At 40.0% G+C, this 16,677-nt stretch overlaps 1 protein-coding gene across 5 annotated transcripts in view; it reads right to left on the bottom strand.

Moving 5' to 3' along the window:
* Nucleotides 1-948: 948 nt before the first annotated feature.
* Nucleotides 949-16,677, bottom strand: part of mcf2l2 (MCF.2 cell line derived transforming sequence-like 2) — a 331,126-nt gene continuing 315,397 nt past the window's right edge. For 4 of the 5 annotated variants that reach the window (XM_073041227.1, XM_073041230.1, XM_073041228.1 and 1 more), the window contains 4 exons: nucleotides 13,555-13,673; nucleotides 13,180-13,292; nucleotides 8,253-8,356; nucleotides 949-5,730 (listed from right to left, as the gene is read on the bottom strand). In XM_073041227.1, the coding sequence (XP_072897328.1) occupies nucleotides 5,630-5,730; nucleotides 8,253-8,356; nucleotides 13,180-13,292; nucleotides 13,555-13,673 (437 nt within the window). In that variant the 3' untranslated portion in view covers nucleotides 949-5,629. The remainder of the gene's footprint in view (nucleotides 5,731-8,252; nucleotides 8,357-13,179; nucleotides 13,293-13,554; nucleotides 13,674-16,677) is intronic. The other variant, XM_073041231.1, reaches the window with a different exon arrangement.

Below are 16,677 nucleotides of genomic sequence, written 5' to 3'. Positions count from 1 at the left end.
TTAGTCCTGACGAAGGGTCTCGGCCCAAAACTTCGACAGTGCTTCTCCTATAGATGCTGCCTGGCCTGCTGCGTTCCACCAGCATTTTGTGTGTGTTGCTTGAATTTCCAGCATCTGCAGATTTCCTTGTCTTTGCCTAACAAGATGGCAAGCCACCCAAGGTCAAAGAACCAGCATGGGAAGGAAATGTTTAATGACATAGAGGATTTAATATGGTTGAATGTACAAATTCTTTTCATTTGAAGGATCTGAATTTGATTTTCAGCAAGAACTGATTATTTTTGCAAAGAATTTAATGAGATTTAGTTTGTTTAAAAGTTGTGATGTTAGGGAATTGTCATGAAAGGAGTAAAGATATATGCATAATTTAGATTTGTGGACATATTGACTGGAACTGAAACTGAATTTAACAATAATACTTTAGAATAGGAATTCAATTCGTTTTGTAACATACTAGGGATAAGTAAAAAGGAAAGGTTAGTCTGTAAACCTTTAAGTATGGAATAACACTAGATCTAATTAGAGAAATTGGAGTAATAAAGGTTATTCTAATGAATCTCACTGATTCTAACTAAAAAGGAATTTGGTTTTTCTTTGATAGCAGACTTGGAATCCAAACAGAACGATTCAATTTTGAAATGCTCATACTCATGTAAATATTCTGTATATATTACTTTTTTTAATATAAACAGAACTTACCTCCAGAAGTCTGTGTTTTCTATTCACTGACTCCTTCCAATACCTAGAGTTTCTGATGGCCTGCTAGCACCTAGTGTAGTACCATGTAATTTGATTTTCTCGTAAAGAGTGTGACAACCAGTCACACAAGATAGGACAAACGCTACACAGGTATTAAACATACTTTCTTCCTTACTTTAGAAATCACAATACAGGGACCACATTTGCTAGTGAGAAAAATTCACTTATTACAATCATAGAAATTGGAATTATTAGCAGTTGCTTCACTTCCACTTTTATCTCTGAGGACCAGGTGGATATCTGGTTTTTTTTCTGAATTTCTACTGTTTAGCACACTGCTGTGTTGAGTACAACAGCTTCTAAGCTAAAGAAAGATTGGAGAAGTGGCTATTGTTATGAAGCCTTATGAAGCGACACTAGGTAAGGATTGCAGAGTTCCTTCTTTTATCAAGGTAAGTGCAGAAGCTTAATCACGAACATACTTGTTTTTCGCTTTGAATTTATGTACTCGAGTTTCACTGTAGTGGAATTTGAAAGCTTACTTCCAGACATTTAATTCAGCTTTCCGGGTTACTGGTTTGGTAACATGATTCCATGCACTTGTAAAATTCAGCATTTTTATAAATAAAATGCCGAACTTACTGAAATTAAAAAAAATAATTCCACTGGCAAGCTAATCATTTCAATTTCAACTGAAACTAAATGCTCCTTATTCTTATCTTAAAGCTGTCAATGCAAAGAAATGTGTTTTTCTAACCTGCCCATAATCGGAGTTTATTTTTGGACAAATAGCCCATAATATGTGTTGAAATATTTCCCTTAAAATGGCGGTAAATGTGACCAATATATAATACAGTACGGCCCAGATATAGCAACCTTGGGTATTCACAGCCTCTAATGGGGAAGTGCCCAAAGCAGCTCATCATCATCGGCACTTTCATTCCTTCTTTCTCCATCACAGTCATGCTGAACAGATGCTTAAACTACACACAAAGCAGACTTACTGAAAGCCTGACCCTTTGTTACACGAGGTTTATGTGCATCTTTAACAGAACGCCAATTCATACCGACAGCTTAACAAACTATGTGGCATTAAAAACACCCAATTTTATACGTTCCTTAAATGAACATTCCAAAACATATACCGGTAGGTTTTTAATCGTTGGTTGTCAGAAGTCTGTTTGAGAATTCAAGAGTTAGGAGCATGCAGCCAACGTTTCTGCCTGTTCTTCATAATGGGTGTCACAGTAGCATAGCAGTTAGCACAATGCTGTTCTAGTTCAGGGTGTCGGTGTTCACATTTCAATACCAGTGCCTTCTGTAAGGAGTTTGTACGTTCTCCATGTGAACACGTGGGTTTCCTCCGGGTGCTCCAGTTTCCTCCCACAGTCCAAAGACATATGGGTTAGCAGATTAATTGATCCTGTGATTAGGCTAGAGTTAAACAGGCTGGGTGCTGGGCTAGAAGGCCTGTTCTGTGCTGTATCTCTAAATAAATAAATAAAGCTTGATCTTTCAAAATTTCATCCTAACCAGAGGTGATACAAGCCAGTGTGGTACAACGGTAGGAAGCTTGCAGGAAAAGCTGAATTTCGGAAGTTATCTCAGCCTTGGCCATATTTAATGCTTTAACCTCCACAGCTTTCTGAGAAGAAATTCATCCTCAACTGCCTCATAAATTGCTGAGCTCTTATTTTGAGTAAATGACCCTTAATTTCAGACTTTGTCATTTGCCAAAACAGCCACTCAGCATCTATCCTATCTTCACGAGGTTTTAATTTTAATTGCATGTGTGCATTCCAAACTTTAACTGGTTCTCTGCATAATGTCTTAAAGCTAACTAGTTCATGTGGAATGTTAACATGTCTGTCTCCGCAGCTAACTTCATAGATAGTGACACTAGCCAAAAAAGGGGATGTGTCCTGTGATAGAGCAGGAAGTACCATGTGAATGTAATTTTGGAGGGTTTGCCAAGCCGTCACTATGATTTATTATTCCATCAAAATGCATTAAAAATCCTACCTATCAAAAGTCGGGATACTTTCAGGTAAAACTAGTCTGTATCACAATTTAAATTTTATCAGCATCCATTTGCTTGCTGAGTAAGAGACAACCTACAGCAGCGAATTCCCCCACTGGTACATTTTCAACACGTGCAACGCAGCCAGAGCATGCAGGGGAAATCCACACTATCGAGAGGAGAAGGTATATTATGCTACTTTGGCAGCATTGGAAAGCGGAATCAAATCTAGTCACGGACCAGTGAGACAGCCGGGCAGGTTGCTGCTCATGCTACCAACTACTCACAGCTTTTGCTTGTGACCAGAGCTTGGATCAATACCACCAGAAGTTACAAACAAAACAAACAATTCCAGCAGATTGAGTTGATGCATCAACATGCTGTCCGTGAGCTGACGGGAGTCCAGGCTGCGTTTGCACTGGGTTTGTTAGTGAACAGTGAGTGACTCAAGCACAAACAGGCGGAGAAGATATTCACACACTGCTGCTTCTACATTGGTTATAACTTGCCTCATCTGAAGTTATGATATTAGAGCTGATATTTTAGGTTGAAAATTCTGTAGCATAATTGGGGAAGAACACAAGTTAAAGGTGCCGCGAAGATGGGGAGAGGGGAGGAGGGGCGAATAGAACAAACAGAATATCTCTGCTAGGGTTGGGCCTCCCAAATCTCCCAACCCCCTACTCCTGTCCAAATTCCATAAATAGGACAGTCTAGGAAAACCCACTGTTATTGCCTGGTCCCACCCACCGAACTTCTTAGTTTTCATCCTTTCTACTTGATCCATTTTCTTCCCACTCATCTCAGTGACATTTTGCCTGCCCTCTGACAATTTGAAAGTTTCCTATCTCTTAACAATAAATGTCTTATCTTCACCATGGATGAACAATCCCTCAGTACCTCCATCCCAAAATAGGATAATGTGAGTTCCTTGAGCTGAGGTCCAACTCATTTATTTCCACCGATGCACTCATTCATCTTTCGGAAATATTCCTTTTCTCCCATCTGTCCATCCCTCATCCTCTCTCTAACCTAAAATTGACTTTCTTCCCCCCTCTCATTTCCTATTCTGATCAAAGGGTTTCAGCCTGAAACGTGTACTTTATTTCTCTTTCTACACACGCTGTTCCGACTACGGAGTATTTCTAGCACTTTGTTTTTTTATTTCAGAGTTCCAGGTTCATGATCTTCATCATCTTTCAGAGGTCATTGCATGTTTTATAGATTTAACTCCCATGTTAACTTTGCTTCAAAGAAGCTTTTCAATGTATGCTGTTGACATGGGCCGCTCTGAAATATTGAGAGTAAACTGCAGAGTGTGACCACAAATGGCAAACTGAAAGGGAAATACCATCTACTGATTAAAAACGGAAGTGTTTCCATTGCAAAACAGCACTTCCTTGTAATAAAAATTATAACTGCCTACCTTTCTGGACACAACATCCTCAATAAACACCAAATGCAGTCTCTTATGCTCTGGTATTTTTATCATTGAGATTCGGTGTGGAGTATACACTGCTCAGCAATCCCACAATTAAGTGCTCACCTAATCAGAGGACAATCTTACAACGACCAATGAACCTATCAACTGGTGAGCCTTTGCAAAGTGGGAGGAAGCTGGAGCACCCGGAGGAAACCCACACAGCCATGGGGAGAACGTACAGACTCCTTACAGGTCATGGTAAGAATTGAGCCCCCCTAGTTTGCCTGTATTGGAAGGCGTCATGCTAATCACTATGCTCCTGTGCCAATTTAGGGAGGAGATGTGATGAAATTTCATCTTTTCTCCATACTTCATCTCAACAAGATCAAATAATCTAGTTATTTCATTGTCTGAACTTTATAGTAAACCAATGCTCCCTTCTTTTTATTCATGTTTAGTCATAATCAAACATTAGCCTCCAATCCTGCAAATCATACTGTAAGCAAAAACATCCCTCACATAAATTTACACCTGTCTCTGATAAAGGTACACAAAACATTTCACATTGATCAATCTTTAGAAGATTCATTATACCTTTCAAATTAAGTAAGTTTGCCTTAAAGTATAAGGATCCTGTTGAAATATTCAATAAAATACAATTACAACATGCAGCATGGACCATCCTACTGCTTTCATACAGTACCTTTAAATGAAGTATCATCAGCAGTTTGAACATCTTTTACTGGCTGTATTGTGTCACTTTTCATGCAAATCTTTAGGTTTTCTTTCTCACCACAGTGGTTGTCTCAAGGGTGTAGCTAAAGGCCACTATTAGTTGAGCAGAAGTTGCACGACAGCACAGCCATCTAACAAAGTACAGACGAGCACACATCCTCTGAGGAGTGGAAACTATTTCCTGAGAAAATTCTTTTCACTTGCGTCATCAGTGTACCCACCTATGATGATGTTTAGCCCCTTTTCTTGGTACCTCTGTACTTGCTCACATCATGTGACCTGAAAAACCACAGGGCTCAGGTCAAACAGATTATCTGTGTGCTTGTGGAAGCACTGTAACAAAAGTCAAAGCATGAAGTACTGGCTTGGTTTATCATGACATGTCAAAAGCCTCCAAATCAGATTTATTAACTGCATTTGAACTGCATTTAATTTAGTTTGTTCCATCAAGCAATATAGATTAGTGGAAGGCCAAAACATTAACTGCATAAAACAGATTTGCATATGTCTTCAGAACATGATCCCTGCTAACACTCATCCTGTTATACCACTGAGGAGCACTTGTCATGAACAAATGAATTCATTACAAACAAAGCAACTCAATTCTTTACACACAGTTATGCAATTCTTCAGCAGTAACACGGTACTTTCTCACTTCATGTGCCCAGCTACTGAGGTATTCCAAGAACCTTCATTGTTGTAGGCCTGACAGAAGCCCGAAGTTTGAGGGACAAAGTAAGGTTACAGCAAGATCAGCTTTCGGTCCTGGTCCCTGAAGTATAGCTTTCGAGGTGCACACTCTCCTTGTCTTCACTATCAGCGAGTGCTGCTGTACACATGTCACTGTAAAAATCTAAAAAAGGAAGATGTCAGTTAATGCTTCATCGAGAGGACTTTTGTTGCCATTTACATTGCCTGTACTGTGGCAGCTGGGCAAACACAGGTAGGGTGTGTCGAGAGAGGATGCAGCGGAGGTGTTCAAGAAAGTTGTAAGCAATCAAAAATTAAAGAGATCTTATGAAAAAAGAATGTGTTTTTCTATTCTTAATCAGCACACACTAAGGTATGGAGGAATTCAGCAGGCCAGGCAGCACTTATGGATGAAAATAAAAAGTCAATGTTTTGGGCTGAGAACCTGCATCAGGACTAAAAAGAAAGAGGGCAGAAACTAGAATAATGGGTAAAGGGAGGGGGAGAAGCACGAGTTGGCAGATGGTAGGTGATTCCAGGTGAGAGGAGGAAGGCAGGAAGGTGGTGGAGGGGGAAAAGGAAACATTACAACCTATCACCTCCCAGTTTCTCACATTATCACCTTCTCCAGATTCACCTATAACTGCTAGCTCATGCTCCGTCCCCTTCCCCACCTTTGGAATTGCTGAAAGATAGAGAACGCCGTTAAGAAAATTGCAGCAGGGGCCTGACAGGATGTTGGGGGCAGAAACCACCACAGTGTTTAAAACACTGGAAGAGTTATAACCTGCAGAGCAATGGGTTAACCTCACTTTCATTCTTCCAAAATGTAAAATTTCTATGACTATCAGTGCACATCTCCTGGACACTGCCTATTCAATCTCCTGCCATCTGGTAGGAGATACAGAAACACCTTAACCAAGACAGTAAGACTGAAAAACAGCCTCTTCCCAAGGGCTGTTGTGCAGCTGAATAATGCCACACACCGGTTTGCCAGTGGTCTTTGAGTGTTTGGGACGAACGAAGTCACGTTGCATGTAAATATGGGGCTTTTAAAAAATTACAAATGTCTTCTTCTCACAGACTGAAGTAGTATTGCAAACTTGTTGTCTTGAGCAATGACAGTGAAGTTCTATTCTATTCTAAACTGAAATTAGATAGTAAAGCAGGGAAATGTGGTATACATTTCTTATAGTCTCTGGATTTATTCCCCTTTGCCCCTCATATAATGAGGTACATTTTCATAAATGCGTAGTATTGTTGCACCCAATGATATTCTCACCTAACATCTGCAGTGAGAGATTCTTAGAACAGTAATTATATTTACCCCACATGCAGCATCAGCTAAAGTATCTCAACAGGAGTTCCAGTGGTAACTAACTGATTTAGGACAGACCTGTGACGAAACCTGGGACGAACTGGGTTGACTGGGAAGGTAACTAGGATGGTACTTTTACTTGCTATGCTGCTGGAAGAGGGGGAAGTGCAAAGAAGTTGGATGTGTGCCCATCCCATTGAATTTCCAGGGTCATGTAAACAATTTTAACGTGTTCACTTCCTTCTGCCTGCGATGCTGTCTTGGCACAGCCAGAGAATGGCATATTGCCACTTAGCTTGGCTTGTTCAGTAACTTGTTAATTAGGCACCCATCAATTAAATAGGTCTCCTGACTCCTGGTCCCTCACAGGAACCATTGCAGGAGGGGAAAACAAGAACACACTAGCTTTCCTTTGATTCACATAGCAAGGGTCCATTAACAAGAATAAAACCTACATCTAATGCTAACTCTGGACCTAGACAACAAGGAGATGGTTGGGCAACTCCTTCATTAATCAAGTTTGATGCTTATATAGTGCCAAATAACTTGGACTGATTTCATACACACAATTCATACTTTTCTGCAGAATCTTATCCTGTGTTTTTTTTGGGGTTGTAGTTCCTGGGCCTTCTGCTCATTACATAAACTCTCCTTCTTAAGCAAGTTAATTTTGTTTGCTTTTAATAAACTTTATGTATCAATCATTGCCTTTGGTCTATCCCCAACCCATTGACAGTGAAGTCAATAAATTGGGGAAAAATCTTGCAATATACAGTATTTCAGTTAGTTGCCACTGTCGGGTGGAATGTGGCAAATGATATAACTCCAAAAGAATTGCCAAACCTTTTCCAGTGAAACCATTCAAGCAGAAAATGAAGATACAGGAATTTCTTTGTCACCTCTTCAGTTTATGGTAAAATTTCAGAAGCAACATAAGAGGGGGAGGGGGAGGGCTGTTGCTTCTGGTGTGATGGGGGGGGGGGTGGTTCTGATGTTTCCAGCATTAAATCTATGGGGTTTCTTGTTTTGTGGATGTTGGCAAAAAGTAAGAATTTCAGGTTGTATACTATATACATTCTCTGATATTAAATTGAACCATTTGAAATTTTAATTTGAAGATAATCTCAAGGAAGTTTTCAACCTAGATCTAAGTTAAATACACAAGCCTTACCTGATACAAATAATCCAGTGCACAATATCAAAGTCAGCACCGTGGAACTCTGTTACTCACCATAAAGTTAAACTAATATATTAACTTGTTTTAACATTACACTTGATCATTAAGTGAATTAACTCCCTAAACATTATTAACTGTATTCTGAAGGCATGATCCCCCTAACAAATTAAATAAGAACTCTGGTTCTGACCTGAATTATTATCAGTCTGATCCGGGTTTAGTTCTGAGCCAACTGGCTGTAGAAAGCTGGAAGCAATCCACCCTGCTTTATAAGTTACCAGACTTCTTACTTGACTGAAACACACAAAACACAGAGACAATTGCTGCAACCTATTCGGAAATACTTTGAAACAAAGTAAATAATTTTGGTTACTTGATTGTACCTGCTATTTACTTATTTTGCAGCAGAATTTTATTTTCAATCACTGGCCAGGCTCATCATTGTCACTCGCTTTCTCGGTTCTCTTTTGAGCTCCAGATAATGCATCTGAATGAGACTGTACTAGAGGCCTTGGACACGAAGAGCATTTGTCATTTATCTCACTCCAGAGAGAGCACTTGGAAGAGTTAGTGGTGTTCTCTTGCCTCCTCTGCCCCTGTCCGCTTTGGTGAGGTAGAGAGTTTGGAAGAGGCTGTCAGTGCACTGTAACAAGGGTGTATTCTGTAGGCGACGGAGGGAAGGAATGTTTAGGGCGATGGGTGGGTGCTAGTCAAGCATGCTGCATTGCCTGAATATGACATCGAGCTACCTGAAATGCTTTAGTAATGCACTCGTCCTGGTATGTGGAAGTATTCCATCAAATGATGCAGCTGTGGCTGACAAGGGAAGTGAAAGTCAGCAGAGATGCAAAAGGACCGGATATAAAACAGCAAAAATTAGTGGGAAGCTAGAGGATTGGGAATCTTTTAAAACCAACAAGCCAATTAACAAAACCATGAGGAAGGAAAAAATGAAATATGAAAGTAAGCTAGCCAATAATAGCAAGAGGATAACCACAATTTTTTTTTTCAGATACATAACGAGTAAGAGAGAGACTGGAGCAGATATTCGACTGCTGGAAAATGATGCTGGAGAGGCAGTAATGAGGGAACAAGGAAATGGTGAATGAATTGAACACGTATTTTGCATCAGTCTTCACTATGCAAGATGCTAGCAGTATGCTGGAAGTTTGAGAGTGTCAGGGGGCAGAAGTGAGTGTAGTTGCTATTACTAGGGAGAAGGTTCTTGGGAAGCTGAAAGGTCTGAAGGTAGATAAATGACCTGGAGCAAATGGACTACACTCCAAGGTTCTGAAAGAGGTAGCTGAAGTGATCATGGAGGCATTAGTAATGATCTTTCAAGAATTGCTAGATTCAGGCATGGAAAATTGCAAATGCCACTCCACTCTTCAAGAAGGGAGGAAGGCAGAAGGGAAGAAATTATAGGCCAGTTATCCTGGCCTCAGTGGTTGGGAAGATGTTGGAGTTGATTGTTAAGGATGAGGTTTTAGGGTACGGAGGCACATGATAAAATAGGCCAAAGTCAGCATTGTTTCCTTAAGGGAAAATCTTACCTGACAAATTTGTTGGAATACTTTGAGAAAGTAACAAGCAGGATAGACAAAGGAGAATTGGTGGATATTGTGTACTTGATTTTCAGAAGGCCTTTGACAAGGTGCCGCAAGTGATGCTGCTTAGCAAGGTAAGAGCCCATGGTATTAAAGGAAAGATACTAGCATGGATGGAGTATTTGCTAAATGGCAGGAGGCAAAGAGTGGGAATAAAGGAGCTTTCTCTGATTGGCTGCCAGTGACTAGTGGTGTTCAGCAGGGATTAATGTTGTAACTGCTTCTTTTCAAGTGTTATGTTAATGATCTGGATGGTGGAATTGTGGGTTTGTGGCCAAGTCTGCAGATGATATGAAGATAGGTGGAGGGGCAGGTAGTGGTGAGAAAGCAGGGAGTCTGCAGAAGGACAGGTAGATTAGGAGAATGGGAAAAGTAGTGGCAGATGGAATAAAGTGTCTGGAAGTTTATGATCATCCACTTTGGTAGAAGGAATATAAGTGTAGACTATTTTCTATATGATGAGAAAATTCAAAAATCTGAGATGCAAAGGGGGGACTTGGGAGTTCTCATGCAGGAGTTTCTAAAAATTAACCTGTAGATTAAGTCAGTGGTGAGGAAAGCAAATGCAATGTTAGCACTCATTTTGAGAGAACTAGAATATAAAAGCAAGGATGTAATGCAGAAGCTTTTTAAGACATTGGTGAGGCCTAACTTGGAGTATTGTGAGGGGTTTTGGACCTCTTATTTTAGAAAAGATGTGCTGACTTTGGAGAGGGTTCAAAGGCAGTTCACAAAAATGATTCTGGGCATGAAAGGCTTATCATATGAGGAGTGTTTGATGGGTCTGGGTCTGTACTTGCTGGAATTTAGAAGAATGGGGGGCAGGTGTCTCATTGAAATCTATCAAATGTTGAAAGGCCTAGATAAAGTGAATGTGGAGAGGAGGTTTCCTATAGTGGAGGAGTCTAGAATCAGAGAGCACAGAAAAGAGGGTCGTCCTTTTAGAGTGGAGATGAGTAGGGATTTCATTAACCAGAGAATGATGAATCTGAGGAATTAATCGCAACAGGCACCCGTGGAGGTCAGGTCCTTGGCTGTACTGAAGGTGAAGGTTGATATATTCTCAATATGTCAGGCGATGAAAGGTTATGGGGAGAAGGCAGGAGACAAGGGTTGAGAGGGAAATGGATCAGCCGTGATCAAATGGCAGAGCAGACTCGATGGGCCAAATGGCCTAATTCTGCTCCTGTGTCTTACGGCCTTATGGTCTGATGTTCTGGGTAAGTTACTTCATAAGGATAGTTAAGTGACCACTTACAGTTAACTGCTCTTCAGTGTAAACGTAGCTGGCCTCAGGACTTCTTTCTCCTCTCCACCTCCTCCAATAAGATCTCAAAGCTCCATTCCACTCTTCACCCCTTTTGCTCTCTAATTGTCTAGCCCTTCAGAATCAGAATCACTTTATTGCCGGTATGTGAAACATACCAGAATTGATCATGGTTTGATGCCAAGCATAAAACGACAGGACAATACCATAACAGACAACACTACAGCAACCAATTATTTACAAGACAATAGTGCAAACAGCCGTGAGCAATCAGCAAAATGGTCACATGCACAAATGTTAATAATCAAACTTAAATAAACATGAACACATGAACAGACTCAATAATCATCAACAGAACAAGGAGAGCAGGAAAGAACACTTAGTGGATGTTGTGTGGGGACAGTTAGGGTATTACACCAGAGTTAGTTTTGTTGAGAAGCTGAATAGCTACAGGGAGGTAGCTTTGGAGATTCTGAGTAGTCCTGGTGGTGATGGACTTGTCGCATCTCCCCGATGGCAATTTGGTGAACTTCTAGGGTGGGTGGAGTGAGCAGTATTTTTTTCAGCTAGCAATGAACTGGTCTTTTAACATCAGTAGCTGACAGCCAATGATCTTCTCCATTGACTGAACCACTCACTGTAACATGGATCTGGAGAGGGAGGAGGTGGTGGGAAACGAGGTGGCTACACCACTCTCAGTGATGGCCAAGTAAAAGTTCATCAGGATAGGCCCTGAGATGTTAAATTTCCCAAGCTGGTGCAGGAAGAACAGTCTCTGCTGGATTTCCTAGTGAAGAGTGTAATGCGTTTTCCCCACTTAAACGTATAGTCCCCATGAATTTGAATGACTCGACCCACAGACACAGCCTGGCCATTAATTTCCAAAGGGGAGCAGGTAGGGGGTTGTTGTTAGAAGTCAATCCTCATTTCCACTGTCTTGATAGCATTAAGCTCCAAGTTGTTACAAGCACACCAGCCTGCAAGACACTCTACCTCTGTATGATAACAGGTCACATCATTATTAGAGATGAGACCAACTGCAGCCGCATCACCCACAAGCTTTAGGATTTTAATGGATTTGCCTGTGGAGGTACAGTCACTTGTAGAAAGTGAGAACAGGAGGGGTGACCGAACTCAGCCCAGCCCTCAGCTTGTGATTATTGACATTAGTTTGGACAAGTAGGACTCCAGCCTTACACACTGCTCCCTTCTTGTCAGGAGCTTCATAATCCACTGACAGTTACTGTAGGGCACAGCCAGCTGGGTTAGCTCACTGTGGAGCGACCCCAGAACAATAGTGTCAAAGACGGAGCTAAAATCCACAGACAAGATCCTCACGTAGGTGTTGGGGGAGTCCACATGTTCAAGAAGGCACAAATTAACTACATTCTTAACTGAGTGATTTGCTTTATAACTAAACTGTAGTTGGTCAAGAAGAGGATCAGTAACAGACCTAAGGTAGACCAACATCAGACATTCAAAGGCTTTCATAACTACTGAAATCAGAGCAACTGGCCTATAATCATAAAGTCCAGTGATTTTCTATCTCTTGGGAACTGGAATGATTGCAGCAACTTTAAAGCAATTCGGAATGCTACATAATTTCAGGGAGGAGCAGGAAAGTGCCAGCAGGTATATTAAACTTAATTTTTAATTGCTATGACTGATGCTGCTATGTATATTGTAGCACTGTCCAGTGAAATCTGTTTGGATGAACGCACAGAAAAGAACCACGGGGTGCTAAATGAGTGCTCGATTCAGAGGACCATAGGAAATCAAAACAGGAAAATCATTCTACCATTCTATAATATCATAGCTGAACTTTTACCTTAACACCATGCTTCTGCACTAATTCTACTTTTCTTGTTTTCCTTTATATCGAAAAACATACCAGTCTCCACCTTGAACATATTCAGCTTCAAAACCTCCATGGTTTCCCTTGCATAAGTGATTTCAAAGATTGGTGACCCTTTGTGGGAGATATCCATTCCCATTTTTGTCCTGACGTGCCGACTCATTTTACTGAGACTGTAATCTTTGGTTCTAAACAGCCCTGCCGGGGTATGTATCAAAAGTATATCCACCCTGCCAAAACCTATTAGAATTTTGTATGTTTCGATGAGGCCGACACTTTTAAACTCAAGAAGGGATAGGCCCAGTATGTAAAACATATCCTCAGGTTTAACAGAATCTCTAGTCACTGCACAGCATCCATTCCTTCTTCTAGTTCTGGTTGAACTCACCACTGTCCCTCTTCTCCCTCTTGCAGCATCTCAACCACTTCACCATTCTGTACTGCAAGTTCCTCAGTGGAATTAGATTCACAGATGCCCTCTACCCGGAATAGACTTGGAGTCTGAAACAAAAAAAAATATATAAACAGGCAAATAGAACCCAAACTGTCAGATTTAAAAACTTCAGAACTAATGTGTAACATCAAGAAAATAGAATGGAATTTTATAAATGGTTACACAAACTATTCAGCTTAATAACAGAAAATAATGCTAGCCATTCAGGAACATTTCAAATGAAGTAATTAAAAATGACATTTTTTCCAATAAATGTCACAATAAGTAAACTATTCAACCTTGCCTTCTACTGAGTTAAAAGATTCTTACAGTTTTACTTGATATTTCTTCATCTATATCTGACGAGTTGGAAAGCTCATCCATACTTGAAGGAATCGTTTCAAAATCCTCTGTGGTGTCCAATGATGGGATTGTTTTACATGGCCAGCCTGAAGTTACAAGCAAAATTAAAATCCAAATTCTTGTTTGTCGATACAGTCAATAATGACTTGCACTTTATAAACATCTTTATAATATAAAACACATATTTCTGAGAACTTGCCATTTGAGGCCCATGCAGATCCTGCACTTCCTTTGGCTCACACAGTTTCCTGAACCTTTCTTTCCTCTTCAAGTTTTATGTTATTTATTCATTTATGGGATGGTGGTACCAATAGTTGGGCCAACAATTATTCCCTATCCCTAAATCAGCTGAGCATGGAATGCTGGACCATTTAAGAGGACAGTTAAGAGACTGTTGTTTGGGAATCACAATCTAAAAAGGACCGCTGGGGATCCCACATTTCCAACCCCAACTAATGACAGACTGGTAGTTCTCATTATCATCATTAATTACACCAGGATTTTATTTCAGATGGATTTAATTAAAATCTCTAGTTGCTATGATGGGGATTTTAAACATCTCAAGATAAACAGTCCAGGTCTTTTGAAACTAATTTAGTAATTTAACTCTCTGCTGCCACACCCATAAAGCTTTAATGTTTGACGAAGCATTTGGTCTCCTACCTTTCTCCTTGGTTACAAGTTTTGGAGACAATTCACCTGTGAAATTCCCTTGTTATATCACAATACGAAAGAGGCAACATAAATGCATTTTGCTGAATTGCTGACAGTCCAATACTACCGAGGAACTCCCAAAAAACTGTAAAACTTAATTTGAATTGAGGTTTTAGGATTGAGGATGTACTATTTATGGCCATCAACAATACGGCAAGGGCCAACTTATTAATTTATTTTTGAAGCTGAGTTTAAAGTGTTCACACTGAGTCCAAAAATGTGGTCAATTTCCTTGGCATACAATGCTCTATCAAAGGAGTTCTGCGAATTGAGTGTGGGAGAAAGGAAGCAAAATGAAAAAAAACACAGAACACTTGAGATGGAATGTAAAATAATCAGAGGTAATAGAGAGTAACAGTCTGTACCTAGCCAATTGATGCCATTTCTCCATCCCTCAGCATTGTAAATTGATTTTAAAATGTTAAAACCAAATGTAACAGAGCCTTGTAAAAGTATTCAACCTCCAACCCTTTGTTCTCATAAATCAGTATTATAACCAGGGATCCTGATCAATTTAACTGAGAACTTTTATTGGTTAATCACATGCTCCTTTTTTCGCAGTAGAGCCCCAAAACAGGGAAAGTTATAAAGCATGAACGGTTAAAAATTCAAAAACCGAATGTCAGCAGTTCAAAAGTATTCATCCCCTCCTTTACTTAGCTGAAACACCTCTCACAGCTATTACAGCCAGTAGTCTTTTTAGCCAAGTCTCTATTAGCCTTGCACAATACGATGCAGCAAGATTTGCCCGTTCCTCCTTGCAAAATGCTCAGACTGTGCCAAGTGAGTTGGGAAGCGGTGCTGAGCTCTTGGCAGAGATATTCGATTGGGTTGAGGTCAGGACTCCTGACTAAGCCACATCAATTTTCTTCATTTGATGATGATTATAAATATTTTATTGATCCTGAGTGGGAAATTTCTTTGTTATTGCAGTAACATTTAAAAACACACTGAGCAGTGTGCAGACTTAATTAATGATAAAGTACAGAATAATAATATGCACAATAATAATTTACCAATGTGCAATAATAATGTACGAAACAATAACACAGAGACCATTGTACTATGATGTGTGTTCTCCTGGTGCACAGAGATGAACTATTGCATATGTTTATTGCATTTGGTTGGAAGTATCTTCTGTAATGATATTTGTTCTGGTAGTATGAGTTGAGTCATTGTCCTGCTGAAAGACAGACTTCCTTCACAGTTTAAATTTCCTGGCAGAGGCTAGCAGGGTTTTTAAATCAAGGAGCTCTGTATTTAACAACATTCATCTTCTCATCAATCCTCACCAGGTTTCCAGTCCCTGCTACTGAAAAGCACCCCCACAGCATGATGCTATCTCCGCCATACTTTACAGTAGGGATGGTTTTACTTGGCTGATGTGCAGTATGAGATTTATATCACGCATACCGCTTAGTCTTGAGGCTACAAAGTTCCACTTTAGTCTCACCCGACCTCAAGACCTGACCCTATTGTTAGGTCTTTACGACGGGGGGGGGGGGGGGGGGAGGGGGGGTGTTATTCTTTTTTTTAGCCAGGGCTTCTCTTCTTCTTGCCACTCTTCCATAAAAACCCTTTTTGTTCAAGGCCTTAGAGATTGTGGAGCCATGAACTTCATCTCCAGTTGCAGCCACTGACTCCTGCAGCTCACTCAGAGTGATTGTTGGCGTCACAGTAGCCTCTCCTACAAGTGCCATTCTTCTCCGGCGACTAAGTTTAGAGGGGTGGCTGTGGTTTTGTATTTTTTTCACTTTTTCTTGATGAACTGCACTGAGCTCTGAGGTATGTTCAGTGTCTTTGAGCCTGTCTTGTACCCTTCCCCGGATTCGTGCTTCTCCATTATAATTTCCTTGACTTGTCTTGAATGCTCTTTTGTCTTCATTTTGGTTTGGACTGTTGAAAATCTACCATACTGTTGGACCTTACAGAGAAATCAATACTTTTGATTTGACATGATACAAACTATTTTGTAGATTAGCTCAAAAATCTAACTTCAATATATTTAAAATTTATTCTTAAGAATTCATTGAAACCAGGTGATCCTTCTATTTTCTACATCACCAAATTGGGTGAGTTGGTAAGGTAATATACAGTATTACACCTGAGGAAAGTTAGCATAGTAATTACAAAGGGGACGAATACTACTTCAGCCTCACAATTTTAGTTTTTAATTTTTAATAAATTGTTGACAGCTTTTAGAATTTTTCTTTTGATTTGAAGTAATACATAATTAGCTCAACTTCAATATATTTTAAATTTAGAAAATGAGACTGTAAAATGTGGGGCTGAATATTTTTTCAAGGCACTGTATTCGTACTGAGATCCATGATGCTTGTAATGAGTGAGTAAGTAGAATCACAAGGATGAGATAAA

The sequence above is a fragment of the Hemitrygon akajei genome, chromosome 3 (genome assembly GCF_048418815.1).
Source record: "Hemitrygon akajei chromosome 3, sHemAka1.3, whole genome shotgun sequence".
NCBI lineage: Eukaryota > Metazoa > Chordata > Chondrichthyes > Myliobatiformes > Dasyatidae > Hemitrygon > Hemitrygon akajei.
The sequence above is the reverse complement of the archived record's forward strand: the minus strand, read 5'-3'. Positions and strand labels throughout refer to the sequence as shown.